Source organism: Ciconia boyciana, chromosome 7 (assembly GCF_034638445.1).
Source record: "Ciconia boyciana chromosome 7, ASM3463844v1, whole genome shotgun sequence".
In the NCBI taxonomy this organism is placed as follows: Eukaryota; Metazoa; Chordata; class Aves; order Ciconiiformes; family Ciconiidae; genus Ciconia; species Ciconia boyciana.
Window position 1 is genome coordinate 26,201,462 of NC_132940.1, and position 17,796 is coordinate 26,219,257.

Sequence of the window (17,796 nt, forward strand, 5' to 3'; positions counted from 1 at the left end):
CCTCACAAACCCAGGAGACAATAAGTTTTTTATATTAGTGTTTTCTTTTTCACATTTAATTTTCACAATGGAAAAAGTTAAAATTTTCATCTGTGGAAATATATTTCCCTTCCCCTCTCTCCCCTCTGTGAGAGAGGAGAGCTGGGGGTCTCATCTTGCCAACAGGAGGAAAATGCATTATGGCTCATTTAAGGTCCTCCGTCTTTTTCTTCTTAAAGATTATGGGGATGGCAGATGGGAAATGATTAGCCAGGAGCTAAATTAAAGAAATGCATAAGAAGTGGCTTTGGATATCGTGGCTTGGACAGTATATTCTGTACTCTTTTGTTGCTAAATTTTTTTTCATCAGTGTCTTCTGACTTCTCACCAAGGCCAGCAGAATGGACTAAGTTTATGATTTAGTCTGACTGTTTATTCTTTAGAGCTGGGAAGGGACTTACGCTCTGTTGTAAACTGGCAAAAGCAAGGGCTCCCTTCCCACTTTTACTCCCCAGCAGTCTTCCCCCATCCATTCAAGAAATGGATGGGAAGGTAGGTCTTAGCAACCTTTAAGTATCTGTTATGGGTTTGGGATCTCATTCCCGATCAAACAAGATTTAGATATGGATGCCTGTCTAACAAAGCTGGTAGTCTTAGGAGTTGTACTAATGTAGAGGAGAGGCTTCCTTTCACTCATATGACTGTTCCCCTTTCAGGAAGTGGGTAGTGGTTTCTCAGTAATTCTCGTGAACTGGGAGTATTGGGGTAACAGCAATGAGAGTTGGTCTAGGTTGATGGTAGCTACTGGAATTGTGGTAAAATGGTGACCCATCCCCTACAATTTATTGCTATCGGTATTAGTAGGTAGATGAGATAAGTAAACAGAATCTTTGGCATCTTTCAACATATGTGTGGTCAAGGCAGTGGGAGGGAAGCAGTTCTTTGGCCCAATGGGACTGTGAGGGAGGAGGGAGAGAGCACACCAGTACCCATTTCTGGACATGGTGTTGACAGAGATTGACAGTGTTTGAGGGTTTTTCAGGAAATGGTTTTATCACAGTAGTTCTTTAGTTGCTTACAGTAGATTTTGAAAGGTTGTACGGTATCACAGGTTAATTTTACTTTAGCGTTTTGTCTAACTTCTGTTGCTGTTTCTGGCTTTCTGACAAGATTCTGCTAATCAGTTTCTGTCTTTCTAGTTTGTGCATTGCGGTACATGCAAATCTTGCCACCTATGCTCTGCCTCTCTTTTTACCTTTGGTTATAGAAAAGTCTTTGAAGAAAATAATTTATATAGATAGAAAGTAACTGCCAGGTGAGTTTTGTGCAGGATACAGAATAATTATTTTCATGTTACTCATTGAAATTATGTGAATAATAGGTATCAAATAAGCATAATGTGTGAGTCTGCAGAAAATCTTTCAGCTGTAGTAGTATGACATGTCACAGTGTTTTAGCAAAAACTAAAATTAGAAAAGAAAAAAAAAAGAAAAGAAAAAGGGGCCAGTCCCTTTGAAATCCAGAGTAGGAAGGTTCATTGATAGAAGTGAGCATTGGGGTAGCAGATACACGCATCAGAATTACTGCATCCACATGAGGGACAGGGAGGAGCTGCACTCTTCATGTTCCCAGGAGCAGGTAAACCTGCTTTGATCAAGTCTTGAACTAAAACTTTTCCTGACTGTTCCTGTTCAGCAGTGCATAGATTTTGAACAACAGTCTTCCCAAGTAGCTGCTTATTGCCATAAGGTGGAAAGTAACTCATCATTCTCTAGAATTTGTGCATTATTTCAGTCTTACAGGGGTTTGGTAGTAATCCATTTACTGTCACCCAATAATGAATTTTGCTAACAAACTTTGTAATGTGGTCTCCCACTATTTGGAGAGACTGTATTATCACTAGGCATGTAGTTCCTGCCTTTTTTTTTTTTAGGAGACAAAGATAAAATTATTGTACCAGAATCACTACAAAACTCTGGATTTTGTATATACACACCACATACTTTCCTTACAGGGTGATGAAAGCTTATGTGGTGATGCTGGCTGCAGTGTCTTATCAGAAGAGATCAGAAACAGACTGAAACTTTCAGTTGTACTCAGTAATGTTAGTAAATTCATTACTGATAGAATGGGACAGGAAACTTCTTTTCATGTCCAATGCAAATGCTAGGGATTTCAAATTAAATTTGTCTAGTAGAGGGTTCAACATTTAAATTTTTTGTTAAAAGTTGTTTTTAACTAGTTCAAGTCAATTGACTTATGTTGTTTATGTAATTTAAAACCACATTATTAGAAGCAATTTTAAAGCCATAATTAGATTTATTTTTAAAATAATAGTTGTTTAAACTAGAAGACATTCTTTGAAATGGAGAAAAACAGTCTAAAAAATCAAAATTGTTGGAAGCAGAAATACTGAAAGTTCTGTTCAATATTGACAAATGGGTTTCAACAGACAAATACTTAAAAACTGCCTGCCCATTTTATTATGGATAGAAACACAACTCTGGTAGGTCTTTTCCAGTGCAGTGGACTATAGGAGGATCTCAACATCATTTGTTGCCTCAAAACTTGTAATAAACTATCAGATTTGCAGTAACTAGGTTCTGCAGCACTGTTCTGCTATAGTTTAAGATTTTTTAGCAAACTGCAGAGTTGAGCAATGATATATTTGTGTGTATACGTAAATATATAGCAAATTTTATTGGACAGATGCTTTCACATTTTATATACAAGCTTATCTGTAAAGGGGATCACAGTTCATAGTTGATGTCATCTCCAGTTGTTGCTGGCTAAATAGGTAAGGTTGTACACAGCCTTGAAGACGACTTCAAGATAATTTAGGGTAACGACTACCTGTCTTGAAAAAGAGATTTTTCTGATCTAGAACGTTTCTCTTCTTACAAAGTTTTTTTAAAAGGTGGATCTTGATAATTCCTTTTGGAATTGATAGCAATCAACAGACAGGCTCCATACGAATGCCTTTTTCCCTAAATAGCATAAAGAATTTTTTTCTGCAAAAGATCTCACCACTTGGTCAAGCAACAGATGCTCATTTCTGCACCTAGGAGCTTGTGCTGCGCTCTCTGCCTTACTGTCTCCTCCTTCAGCGTTCCGCAGGGTGCCTGGGGGGCTCTGCCTGGCTCCACTCCCAAGTGCAGATGCTATCAGACACCCCTCCAAATCCAGTGCCGCCTTTATAGACCTCTGTGTTCTGATGTAAGCAGTGGGGCTCTACCTGGTCCCCGAACGCTTTTCAGATCTCTTGAACTGTCTGGTTACTTAAGACATGCAGCATTATTCCAAGATTTGCAGTAGTCCCCGTTCTATTTAGAAGAGTGAATATGTCAGTTAAAGAGGTAAGTTATTTAAATAGCAAATGCATTTGAGAAATGCAGTCACTGTTGAAAAAATAAAAAAGGCAAAAAGAGAATTTGCCAGAAAGCGTGCAATTTTTAATATGAAATCTGTAATTATCTTATCCGTATTTGCTTAAAGGCAGAGTTGGCACAGTATTAAAATGTCACACAGTTTGAAGAGCAGCAGAATCCCATAGCTGCTTATATTACAGGCTGTATACAACAGGAAACTATAAAACATATTCATGCCATACTAAAATGTTTGGAAACCTACTGCAGCAGCATAGATAGAAATGTTTAAATAAGATGTTACAATAAGATGTCATTAAATAGAAAAGCAAGGAACAGTACAACAAAACCTTGATGTGTAAGTAATCAAATCTTTATCTTTCCTGCTACAAAAGCTAAAATTTAGTAGATTTTTTTGATTACAAATGTTAAATAGATGCCAGTCTGAATGCCACACCAAAATATATGTTGTAAAACAAGAGAGTTAATAAAACTTCAAATGTTTTTAAGGAATTATCCACTTCCTCTGTTAAAGTGAGAACTAAATTATAACACAGACATATGCGTAAGATAGGAAAATATTTCTTCATGCAAATAGTATAGTCATCTTAATTCATAATTTAAGAATGCCTATTAAGAGGAGGAGGAGGAGGCTGTATACATTGGGGGATATCCTGTATAACTGTATGCTCAGCTTTATTTCAGTCTGTGGTTGAAATATATGAAATGCTAATTTTTATATAGATAGTTGTGGTTTGAAATTTATATACTGTGTACAATAGTATGTGACATAATAATTAGTAATTCCATACCCATTTTGAGTAAAAGAACAAAAAACATGATAGCTTGACTGCGCTATCAGTAGTATTAGTTAAACTACAGAGAGAGATAATATGGAAATAAAACTCATAAATCCCACTGTGTAGAAGAGGGATAAAATACTCATTCATTTCTTCCCCCAAATCAATTAATTCTTAGTAACAACACAGTAATTATTAAAATAGCCATTATTATAAGTCTAAAATGAGAGTAATTGCAGGGGTTTGATGTAAAGCTAAGAAACGAGATGTTAATCTGAAACGAAGAGTTTAAATACGGAATTATGATATACTTGGCTTTCTGTAGTGTAGCTGTCAGGCTCGGGCAGTTCGCTGGTCAATAGTGACATTCTGTGTGTCAGTGAACAGAGTCTCCTGATACCTTAACCTGCAGTTCACACATTACTGAAGCTCCAACTGTCGAACATTCAAGTCCCTTGGTACTACTGCAGCTTCCAGACTCTCCTGACTGGCTCATGTTTCATTCTTTGGCAATTTGCCCTAATGATATCCCTCAGGAGCTTTCAGACCCTCTTCTTTTCCATATTTAATCGTGTTATATTAATCTGAGTGCTAAGCAAACTATGCTGCACAAATTGTAATTGTCCGTGATTTCTGCTGTGACGGTCTTATTTTTTTTTTTAATATTTAGTGTAAAAATACATGTACAAAATTGCAGTATAATTTTTATTTACAAGTCTAAATGTCCAAGACAGGCAGGGTGTGAAAGCTTTAACTGCTGATCTGTTCCACAAAGAGGCTGTTGTTTTTTTTTTTTCCTGTAAAATCCATAATGTTTTAGCACTTGCTCTATGGACAGGATTTACATTTTATTTTTAGCTCTTCGTTTTGTTACTGTAAAAGTACATGTCTAATAAACAGTGCTATTATCAAGTTAACCTCGGATAGTAATTTTGTTGTGATATAAAACATTAGGACAATCTTGTCTTTTTCCATAAGCTTGGTGTCTTCTACATGGGGCGTTCCCTTTTTATTTAATTTATTTTTTTCTTTATTTTATGAGGTTTGTAGTGTTTTATTTGCTGCATATAGGCTACCTCATTTTGAACACAGTCTTGATGTTTTCTCATTCTGTTGTAACTCTCTGGCCGCATAATAAAATAAATACATTTGAGTGACTCCCTGATAGCAAAGTGGTATTTCGTAGATCAAATTTGAATTCTTTAGGTATTGCAGATTATTTTGTTCACTCAAGGAGTGAACTAGACCACATTTCTAATCAATTCCATAGATTTTTTTGGGGGGGGGGGGGATGGGTCGGTGTTTGTTTTTTGTGGTGGTTTTTTTGTTTGTTTGTTTGTTTGTTTTAGAAAAACAGATTTTGAATGGTAAGCAGACTGTAACACCACCTTTCTTGGTCAAGGAGGCCTTCATTTTCTGGTGATGCTAGTGCCAGACTTGCCAGTCTCAGCTTTGGGAAGGGAGTTTTGGAAAATTGTAATAAAGTTGCTTTGCTGTCACAGGGAATATTCACTTCAGATTTTTTTTAAAGGTAGTTTGGAAATCAAGATAGTGACACAAACACAAATTAATCCTGCTCCTGAGTTTAATGCTCTTCTGTGGCTTCATGCAGGTTCAGATCAATTCCAGTTCTTCCAAATAGCAGAAATGTGGACCAAAAAACTCCCCTGAGTCTTTCCCGCTCAGCAGCGCTGAGTGCAGCTGGGGTGCACCCAAGTTCTGTGTGTTTGTGGCAGTACCCATGTTTGATAAACATCAAGTAGTGCATGTTTATTTTATTTTTTTCAAGGAAATAGCTGAGCAGGGCTAACTTTTAATTGACTTGTTAGTCTGACTTCTTGCAAATGTTGTACTTGTATACATATATCAGAGTTCTTCATAGATGTGTTTAAGCAATTAGAAGTAATTAAAAAATACTGTAATAGGTGGTTTGGGGAGGTTAAGATTCTTATGTGTCTAAAAGTTAATTTAAAATTTTGTATTTTCTTTTTATTCATATTTTTTGTTGCCAATTCTGTGTGTGTATTTTTATTTTTAGTTAACTGCTTGTGTTCATGCGTCAGCTGCATTGTTATATCCAATGTATTGGCAACACATTTACATCCCAGTGCTTCCTCCACATCTTCTGGACTACTGCTGGTAAGACAGCTAACCTGTTATCCCTGTTTCTGAGATTCTTACCTGTCTTGTAATTCTAAGTGACTGATGAAAACACTGACTACTTATGTGACTAAATATAGAGAATCCAGTTTATGAAAGCACTTAAGCCAATGCTTAAATGGTGACTTGAATAGAGAGATTTCAGCATGCCTTTACGTGGTGTTTGAATTGGTACCTTGAATTACAGTGCTGATTACTATCAATGCAACATTTAGAATCATGTTTATAATAACTGTTATGTTTTATTGTTAGAGAATGCATTCAGTAATTTAAATGCAGCTGTGTTATGGTTTTCTTTTATTTGGCATTCATTTTAACTTGAGATAAATGATACTGATAGAAGCATTCAGAAAAAGACTGATCAGTTTTTCAGGAATCAAACATTAGTAGGCATCAATGTTTCCCTTAGGTGCATACAATGATTCAATATTTTAGACTCAGCCAGGTTCAGGATCCTATTCAACACCTTCCTGAAAGAGCTTAAAATCTCCCTTTGGTACTTCCAAAATTTTCATTATAAGGATTCTGCTTCTCCTGATGTGTTTCTGTTCACATGACAGACTTCATGGTTTTGGCAAATTTTTAAGTTGAACAAGAATCACTTGAATCACTTTTTGAGTCACTTCTGATCCTTCAAGGGATGTTTCCACATGCCTGTATGTTAAGATTTCAGGCTAAGAAATCTACTTTCTTTTATTTGTAGTAGTGCCAGAGATACCAAATGAGAGTTTCCATTAAAGCACCTGAACCAGGAGTATCTGTCCCTGGAGACTTTCGCTTTAACTAGACTCTGTGGATCTGTGGTGGAAAAATGAAGCATTTAAAGCCATATTAGAGATCAGGAACTGTTCTTATATATAAAAATTGAGTCCAAGTCAGATGTCTACCAACATAAGTCTGTGTTTCTGTTACTAATGTTTTTCTTCACAGAAGTAAATTATGCTTGTATGTTTGCTGGACTTAATGTTTTGTTTTTCTTCTGGAACCTATAAATATTGATGTTCCATTGAACTCCACCCAGTCTGTTGAACTTGTTTTCAAAGAAATTCTCATTATGTTTCCTTAAGTCTCTTTGATAGTTTTTCCTCAAGTTTACAATATTTGCCCATGGTATATCTTTTTCTGTGATAGTTCCTATACTTCATATGTATATTATTTATTGTTTTTAAAAAGAAATCAAATATTCTTCTCCCACTCCTCCCTTTACTTTCAACTATAGCTAAGCCTTTCATCTTAATGATAGTTTTCTTTTGAAGAAACTCTGTCCTAATTGTTTTTCCTCCTAGCTTTGATAAAATGCACCAAGATGGGGGTAGGGCTTGCATGTATTTGTTTAGGTTTTTTATTACTTGAGCTTACTGCCAGAAGCTTTGTAATTTCTTCAGTATCATCCATAAATGCTGTTCTCAGAAGGTAGATCAACACCTTTATTCAAGCTGTACCCTGCAGAGTGCATCCTGAATACTACAAGATTTTTTTATTTCCCCTCCTAAGCACAGATAATGTTCCAGAAATAATAATGTTAGATGCTGTACACATCTTCTTGTGATGATGATAATAGTTGAGATTCTAGGTCATTCTGGCGTGACCTGAGAATTTTTTTTACCCATTAAAAAGAAGCATGGAGTTTCTTAAACTTGTAAAACTCATTTATATCCCTCTTTCTTTTTCACAGTAGTACAATAAGAGTGGGGGGAAAAAAGTTTCCCTTTTTTAGAGATGTTCAAATAGAAACATAAAGTTCATGAAAGGAAATACACAATTGATGAATTTACCACAGTAACTATAATTCAGACCTTTTAACTCAGATTTTCGTTCATTTACATTTCTCTGTCTGCTCATGTCTGGTTTGAATGGTTCTTTTGTGAGACAGGTTGGAATAGTGTATTAAAAACACATAAAATACTTAGCTTTCCTCATGTTTTGGCATATTAACAGTGAATATTTTCCTCATAGGTATATGGTATATCAAGTTAGAAAACCTTGATGAATTCATAAGGTCGAAGTTTATGCTAGGCCAGACCTAGTGTGCAGTCCAAGAGGGTTATGTCAATTTAAAATTAATAAAATAATTTTCTAATTCTTTTTTATATTTTCATTTTGATGGAGCAAAGTTCTTTTTATAAAAAGTGCCTTTTTTCCTTGTAGTGTAACATGCATTTTCATACCTAGAAACTACATTGTCATTGCTGCACTTGGACTTTGTTGGGATGTCTCCCATGAACTCTCATTTCCTTAGTGTTGTTCTGAAATGGTATTCAAATAAAAGAAGTAGGGGATTATCAGTGTGATAATTTTGTTCGTTCCAAGGGAGTAAGGCCATTTTTAAACACAGATAAAATACATTTAAATCTACTAGTTTAAATATAGGCCCTGATCCTTCAACTTTTCTTTGCGTGTTAATCATCCAACATATTTTGAGAGAAATCCACAATTTTTTTTCTGAGTTGGACTATATATCTTCAAAATTTCATAAAGATAAATGATATAGTTCTGTGGGGGATAGAATTTGATAAATTACATAAACTGTTCAGCTGGTACATTTTGTGGGCATCAAAGAAGAAAAATGTATCTTTGAGTAAAACAGATCTGTATTTAAAAATTATTTAAATTCTTGCACTTGCCTTTTTAATCAAAAAGCCTCGTAGGTTCTATCAGGCAACCTGATACACAGTCTGGTTTTAGACATAATGTAACAGATGTTCTTAAAGTAGTCCAAACCCACCGGTACTGAGCATCAGTGCGGACTGTAATGCTGTCAGGATTGGTCAGGTTATGAGTACTTGCAAGGTCCAGTGTGTGAACATACTGTATACCTACTTACTTCAGGATGTTTTTTTCCCCCCACGTAGCTTATCTTGGCCTCGAATTCCATTATGAGAACTCCAATGTGAGAATTGGAACAACCATCCAAAAAAGAAGAGAGAATAAGTTTCTTTTTCTAAAAGATAGCAAAATATTAGGCAGTGAAAGTAATCTTTGTTTTAGCTCTAGAGGAAGAAAACACAGCAGAACTACTAAAAAATAGAATTTTCTGAATATTTTTTAAGACTTTTATTTCTTTTCTACATTTAAGTAAGCAAAAAGATATTGTTGCACTCACCCCAGTAGGTGGCTGGCTTTCAAGAACGCTTCTACAAAAATCAAGTTTGAGCATTGATATAGTAATTATATTTGAATAAAATTAATTTTTGTAAAGGAGAAAGCTAATTTCATGAAATTTCTGTGTAATTTCTTGGCAAACTAAGTCACTGATAAAAGAATGTATGACAGTTTTGCCTGTGGATGATAAAGCATCTGTTCTACTGCTGCTCTGCTAAGACTATAATGCAATTAGGAAATTCAAGTTACAATTGCAACATGTCTTTTTATGAGATTTGGTCTCTTCTGAATTGGGATATACACATGCCTGTTTTTGTGAGAATGGGACAATTATTTTCCAATTAACTTGCATGTTTTGCATAACATAGTAATTATTTTAGGCAATGATGCTGTAGATTAATAACATTTTTAGTAATAGCATGCATAAGCAAGAGAGAAACTATATGGCAGCTCCCAGTAGTATCATAGTAAGCAATTTCATGTACATATTACAAACCTCTGCTGTTAAGGCTTCAGAGTCCAGCAGTAATAAAATTCATTCTTTGCAGAAAATGATCAAATTGACTTTCCATACCTGCAATTTTTATTTCATGCATTTTCAAGATGTGTTTATCTAATTAGCTTTGTACCTTTACTCTGTTAACTTCTCAAAATTGAAATGATGTAGCTGTTGCTTTGTTCTATAGAAAAGAGCTACACACTACCCTTTTTAATGACAAGTTTATTAATGGAGCAAATCATCATCTATTTTAAGTCAGTACAGGCCTGGTGAAGCTGCTAGAACAGTGTCGGCGTACAAGAAAACAAGTGTGCATAAAATGCATACATGTTATAGCGCTTGTTTTCACTGTAGTTTCTCCACTTCATGTTATTTGTAATGCTAAGATAACTCTGATGTGGTGAACCTGAGGATGTATTTTGCTGCAAATTCAGCAGAAGAATCCTCAGTTGCATGTCAGTCATAGTCATTCTCATTGGCTTGGTTAAATATGTTATGTAGTATAAGGCGTTCTTAAAATTATAAAGTGTTTTAAAGCTGTCTGATTCCTCACTGAGTATAAATGCATGTCTGCTCTGGAGGGACACCCATTTGTGACTCCATGTAACTTGTGTTTAGTCCGCAAAGGCATAAGGCCTTAGCCTGGATGAAATTGTCAGGAGGTACTAAAATTTTTCAGTATTGGGCTAAGAAAGAGATGTGTGGGGACATAGGGGTCTCCATTTCCCCTTTTGGAAGCCTCATTGCCTAGAAACCTTGAGCTATGACAGCTTGCAGTCTCAGCAAACCTTTATTTTGATAGCATAAACATGTGGGGTTTTTTGGGTTTGTGGTTTTTTTTTTTTTTGATCTATCCTTTCCTGTGGGACATTGTTAATGAGAGCAATTGGCTAATCCATAGTGTGTACAGATTTTTCTAAAACTGGCTGCAGTCGCAGGCAGGTGAGAATTGCTACTTTTGCTCCCAGAGTTGGGACAAATTGGTGGTGGTTACATGAACCGGTGCAGTGAAGCCTCTCCCCGGGCCTCAGAAAGTCAATCGCCAATCAGTTGGTGCCAGTGGCTCAGATCTGTGATCGAATGAATACAATGGGAGAAATTATTGTATGTCAGCTGTCTGTGTAGCTTCGTATAAGTCCTTTTACCTTCCATTTATTTTTCAGAGATTATTTTTATTAATTTTTTTTCTCTCTGCTCCCTTAGTATTTCGTTTCCTACTGAGCTGCTAAACCAGCCTATCTATTGCGCACTTCTCTGGAGGGATATTTTTTTAGTAATCTCGCCATACCCAAAAGTGTGATGATCGTTGGATGTTTTTTCCCTTCAGTGCTGCATACTGAGTATATTCTTTGTCAGATGTTGCCAGGATACATTCACTAGAGGAAGAAACAGAAGATTATAGGAAACCATGATAAATTAGCCTGACTAATTCAGTTTCTTGCTTGCGTGCTGCAGGAGGTCTCACTCCAGAGGCTTTGTGTGGATATTTGTTTTATTTGAGAATATAGTTCCTTGTCTTATTCAAATTGGAAATGAGAAGTTTACTATCTTGAGTTAAATAGGATATTACACAACTTCCAAATGCCCACCAAGGAAAGGTTTCAGAAGCACATTCAGAACCAGAAGTGGCGTTAATGATGTTTGTCTTGCAGTGTGGTGATGTTAACTGGTACCATATTCTCCAGAATGGTGTTTAAAACCATTGTAGTTCTAGAGACATGCCACTTCTGGAACATCTGCTAGGTTAGCTCTGTCATACAGTATGGTTGGTTATTGAAAGTAGGTATGGCAAGCCGGTTAGCAAGCCTTACACGTCTTCTCGCTTGTACTTCTATAGTTAGGAACAGCGTCCTTTATTTTGTGGTCGTCTTTACTGCAGATCAAAAAAAAAAATAATTTCCCTTGTCTAGTAAAAATTTCAGTAGCAACTGTGTAAATTTTAATACAGGCTTAAACAGTGAATGTTAACTAGGGACTGTATGTGCCAAGTTTTACATTTTTTTTTCTCCACAAGTGTTTTGGTTGGTACTTAAAACAGTAATTTGATCTTTTCCACTTTTTTTCTTCAGTGCACCGATGCCTTATCTAATTGGTGTCCACTTAAGCTTGATAGAGGTAAGTTTACTATACACTTCTGAGTACTGGTAAGCATGAGGTGTGTGTGCCGTAAATGATAATTTTAATGGAGATGCTTCGGAAAGAATCCATGTTTTTTAGCATACAGAAGTACAAAATTTAAGCTTCAGATGCTTTACAAAATAAAAAATGTCCCTCTTTGAAATCTTACTTTTGAAGTGTTTTATGGAGACATGTAAGCTCTACATCATCATTTATTTCTGTGTCTATTTAATAGCTCAATGATAGCTTTTTTCCTGCCTTTTTTAGTGGTTCATCAACAGATTTTCCCAATAATAAGAACAGTTAAAATTTATTTTGGAGTTGCCATGAATTAGAATTCAGCATCATTCTGATTTCCCAGATAATTTATGTTCCTGTCCCTCTGAAAATCTGAGTCTAACATTCATCCCATAACATTTATGACTACTAATTTAGAAATAAGTATTGTTTGCCAAAAACCAGGAGGTAGCCTTTTCAGATTTAAACATACAACAAAACAATAGAACTCACCCAAGCGGTAAGTAATAGCCGGGTCATAATAGTTTTGCCTCTTTCCATAACCATTTGATGACACCATGAAGCCTACGTGTGTCGTCTGATGATTGTGCAGAGTAGATAATTGATTTGTGAACTTTATTTGATTTACACTTCTGCTAAAGCAGAAGCACATTTGCTAAGCTGGTGAGGTGGGTTCTCCCCCAGTCTGAGCCACTAGTACTTTTGTGTTTCCAAAAAAAAGCCTTCCATCACGTACACTGCTTAACTCTAGGCATAGCCTTCTCTTCTCTCAAATCAAGTTCTTATGATCTGCATACATCGATCATAATACCTTGACTAGGATCTTTTTCCTTATTCCATCAGAAAATAATGGAACAGAAAGGCTTGCTCTGAAAAAGGAGTCACTCAATTCCTTCTGGAATTATTTCCTGGACCCACACTATTATGTATTATTGTAGGACCATATAGAAGAGAGTTCTATCACTTTTTCCTGAAAGAAACAATTTGTTTAATTCTTAGCTGCTAGTCAAGTCCATTGATGAAAGATTGTTTCATCCATTCTTCTGTAATACTAGTAGATATCACATGCCTGGGACTTACATAAATCTGCAAATAATTACTTAGTTTTCTCTGTTTTTCATCTGATTATATGATTAACATCCTATCTTTCACAAATACGAGATCATATAACAACGCTTCATTCTATGTATAGTTCCAGTATATTTAACTGTGTTTTGTGTAAATCTTGGTTTTCAAGAATTAATTTCTTGAATATGCTTGTATTTCAGAGATTATTAATATAACCTTACTGTTTGATGAAGAGGAAGTGTTTTTAAAAGCTACTCTGAATCCTGTGTCTAATTCACAAATCCTACATCTAAAGGTTAAAATGTTGTCTTTGCCATTATTGTCCTTTGTAAAATCATTGCTTCTAATCTAGCACATTATAATAAAAATATACTTCAGGAGGATGCCACAGTAAAATGCTTTTCCACTATTTATTTTTTTTCCTCTTAACAGAGAGTAAAAAATAGATCGCTGGAGGATGTGGTTTTGCTAAATGTTGACACAAACACTCTAGAAACCCCTTTTAATGACCTGAACAACCTACCTGGTGAAGTGGTGAGTCTTACAGATATTTAATTCCTTCTTTCTTATATAGATGCTTGAATTACTGGTAGTTATTTTTGCCTGGTTTTGCTAACTGCTATGAAAGGAATAAGGGGGTGAAAAGCACCTATGTTTGAGATTTTTACCTTTTTGACAGTTGAGGAGATGTTGAATGGAACATCATATTCCTTATTGTAAAAGTAGGATCATAATTATAAAGCTAGCTGCATTCATTAGGCATAGCTGCTTTAAACGCAGGAGTCTCTTCATCTCATCTTAATCATTATATTACAAAGTAGGCATTTCTGTCTGCCTAGTGGCATGTCTTGCAAAAGAACGAGAGAGTTTTTGAAGGCAAAAAGAAGAAGGGGGCCAATTATCGGCTTCTGCTTTCCTGCCACCTGCCAGCGCTTTCCTTTTAATTAATGATCTGATGGCACTGGTCAATATAATAAGAAATGCTTGTACAGTTGGGGTCAGAAAATTCAGGCTTTGATCTTCTTCAACTTTCTGAAACATTTATTTGTTTTCGCTAAATTATTTCAGTTTTATTTTAATCTCTTCTATCCTGCTGAGGGCTGCGTGAATGAAAACCTATACTGTTTGTCATTTGCTTTGGCAGAGCAAAGACTGCTTACTTAGAATTCTATTTGTAAATTAAACTGCAAACCCAGTTTGTCATAAAAGACATCTGATCCTTTTGAAATGACGAAAACTGTCTTTTGTCTGTAAAGGATGATAAATTAAGTGCCAGTTCTTTCTGGACTTTGATCTTGCAGAGGGTGTCTTCCCCCCCCCCCCCCCTTTTTTTTTTGTTATTGCCTATAGGGGAACACATTCTGTATATCATTTTAAATAGTCACGAAATTCACTTACCTTGTTTTTCCCAATAGAGCTGTAAAAGAATATCATTGTGAAACCACTGTTTTGATTATTTAGTTATAGATGCTCAAGCTATCACAAATGGTTGTCAGCACAAAGAATTTTATATCAAAATGTGAAATCAAAGAGTTACATTTCTGAAATTGTAAATCGTAAAAACAAATTGTCTTAATCAAAGTAAGGCGCTGTAGTGACATACTATGTCTTTAGGTTTTTTTGGCAATTTGTGTATATTTGGTACAAGAGAAAACAAACTCTTGATGCTGATATTAATGTTGGTTCCCTTTGATTTTAATGATGTTAAAATCTCAACTTTTTATAGATCATCTAGTCATTCTTTCTTTTGACTCAGTATCAACTATAGTTCAGCAATGTAAAAGACTATATAAAAATTATTCTGATGTTTTGTGATTTTGTGTTAGTGTATGAAAAAGTACACACACACATATGCAAGTATATACAGTCATTTTGACTGCAATCTATTGTTCAAGAGTATAACAAGTTAAGTAAAAAATGAGTCATTTTCTGGTGTCTCAGTAATTTTAACTGACCTTGCATTCAGTGAATAAGGTTGAGGTTATAATGTCATGGAGGTACATACCTCTTGTCAAATAATAGCTAGATGTAGAATTGAGAATTAGGCATCATCTTCCATAAAATACTGGAGTTGTAGCTGGAGGTCCTTTGAACAGTAAAAATGGATATTTGTGCAATGAGAGGGACTTCTCTTGTGTTTTACAGATGCATATCAAAATGATCTCTAAATGAGTAGGCTAGCGTGAAGAAAATAGCGATACAGATCTTCATACTTCTAGAAGTATATTCTCCCCCAGGATATATGCATGTTACTATTATTAATGTTAATGAAGGTTATCCAAGTGTACAGACTATACAGTAGACTTAAAATATTTCATTCCATGTCTAATATAGAACAAAACAGAATAGCTATGTTTTATGTGAAATATACTTGCAGAATTTGAGGATTTTATAATGAAGCTTTTAATTTGAATGTTCCCATCTCTGCCTCTACTTTGATCTGTAAAACACTTTTAATTAAACAATTTAGTGGAAAACATCTACAATTACATTTGGAAAACCTGGAAACAAAAGGCACAGACAATATCTGTGTTTGGCTCATAAAATGACAAAATGCTTGTCTGTCTTTTGCATTCATGAGGGGCAGTGCAACTGCTGACATCTCGGTTAAAAAGTATAAGACATAGGAGTATAGAGTCAAAATGGTAAGTTATACTTAAAACATTAAAGCAAATGTCAAAGATACTTACATATGTGAAGCATTTAAACCTATATAAATAAACCTCATACGCATACGTACAAAGGTAGTAAAACTTCTGTTTGAAAAAATATAATGAGTACCTCTGAAGGGTGTTAAAATAGAATGAAGAACTGAGAATATAAAAGAAGCTCTAGTCTTACTATCCCTTCCAAAAATTGATTCCAGGTTGGTTAACAGCCTAACAAAAGAAATGCAGTATTTTCAAAGAGTTTTCTAAAACTGTTTCTTGTGTCTGAAGGAAATTGAGTAATTATTATCTTGATCAATGAGCCTGATGATGCCCTCACAGCATAGGTATTTAATAGTTTACCCATGTATAAGTAATATGTCTATTAAAATGCTCTGATTGTGATTTTTTTTTTCCATGATTGAAAAAACATTATTATATGGCATTGTCTAATAAACTGTATAATAAATTAACTGAGATTTAAAGACATTTTTAAATCATTCACTTAAGCATTTAAATTATAGTTACAGGCTAGATGACTTTCTATGCATGTGAACTCTATTATTCTGTCAGACTGACCAGTGGTCTTGACTGTGCAAAGGTCAGTGGTCACAGTTGTCCTGAATTACCAGTCCTTTTTTCATGTGGACCCTCTGCTGCGTTGCATGCTGTAATCTTCTTAATGGCTTCATTCCAATATTCACACATAATATTTTAGATTTATTGACTGTTAGAAATACTACCATGCCAGTAGCAGTTCCGCTACTCCTAAGGTATTTAAAATTGGAAAAATAAATCAGTGCAAGACTTTCAGGAATCCTTTGTTTTCTTAGAGGGGGACAAAAACCTTCTTCTTCCTCTCTTCTGACAAGAACGTTTGTTTTTAAATTTCATCATTTTGCTGTGAATTTGTCTATTATTTTTTAATTAAAAAAAATGAAAATAAGTAACTACTTCTGTGGGAGTAAATTTCCTATTACAATAATATTTAGATCACCACTTTAATAATGTAGGATGTTAGACAAAGAACATTTGTGTTGTATATAAATTAGCAGAGACCATAGACACAAATTTATAAACTTTGGGCCTGATCCTGCAATACCTGCTTGCAGTTAACTCTGACAAAAAAGCCTACTCCTTTGCTCAAATTTGAACACTGTCAAAAAAAGCTTGGAGAATTGAGGGCATCATGTTTAGCAACCAAATCTTACTAACTTCTCCATAGACTAAGCAGAACTTTTATAAATATGATCTTCAGAAAACAATAGGCTTCATAGGTTTTTAGCATCTTCTGTGGTCATTAAGTATTGTTAACCATAAAATCTACAGAGTGTTGAAGGATGTGTAGCTTTTGTAACGTGTGGTGCCTGCACACTATGATGTAATACAGAATCTAAATGGGGTTTTAGAGTTTTATTTTTGAGATTCCTAAAGTCACAGGATTTTAACACCACAAATTGGACATGTGAACATTACTGTGCTAAAAGTAACATTTGAGAAGTAGGCTGTAATTTATGTAGAAAATATAACAGTTACTTTATAAAACAATTACTGGGAGTGCAAATTATTTCTGAAAATACAATGATTAATAGTATTATAAAGAGGTTATGGTCAACGTGTAACAGTGCAACAAAAAAGATTTTTTTTTTTGGTAAAATTTAAATATCATAATTTATTATGTTTTCCCATCAGAAAATAGCCAAAAATATTACTAATGTATTTTAGAAACTCAGAGCAGTCAGCAGTGTTTGCAGTGTTATGAGGCAACTATTTATTTTGAATGAATTCTTAGAGTTGAGATTCTGTTGAAGCTTGAACGTGAGATTGACAAGTATAACTGGTTTTGAAAACATTTGTATTTAAGTAGTTGTTTTTACCTAAACGAGTGTTCGTGATTAAATGCTGGAGGGCTATCTGAGATGCTTAAATCCTGTGTGTGTAGATAATATCGAATATGTAGAAGCCCTTTCAGTAACAATATTGATTTAAATCATATCAGATTCCATTTTGTTGTAAGGTTTTTGTTTTGTTTCTCTTCT

At 34.9% G+C, this 17,796-nt stretch overlaps 1 protein-coding gene across 1 annotated transcript in view; it reads left to right on the forward strand.

Moving 5' to 3' along the window:
* The window catches only part of DENND1B (DENN domain containing 1B), a 170,212-nt gene that overhangs the window by 97,863 nt on the left and 54,553 nt on the right, over nt 1-17,796 (forward strand). The window contains exons 11-13 of the mRNA XM_072867433.1: nt 6,183-6,283; nt 11,975-12,020; nt 13,542-13,643. Coding sequence (XP_072723534.1) covers nt 6,183-6,283; nt 11,975-12,020; nt 13,542-13,643 — 249 coding nt within the window. The remainder of the gene's footprint in view (nt 1-6,182; nt 6,284-11,974; nt 12,021-13,541; nt 13,644-17,796) is intronic.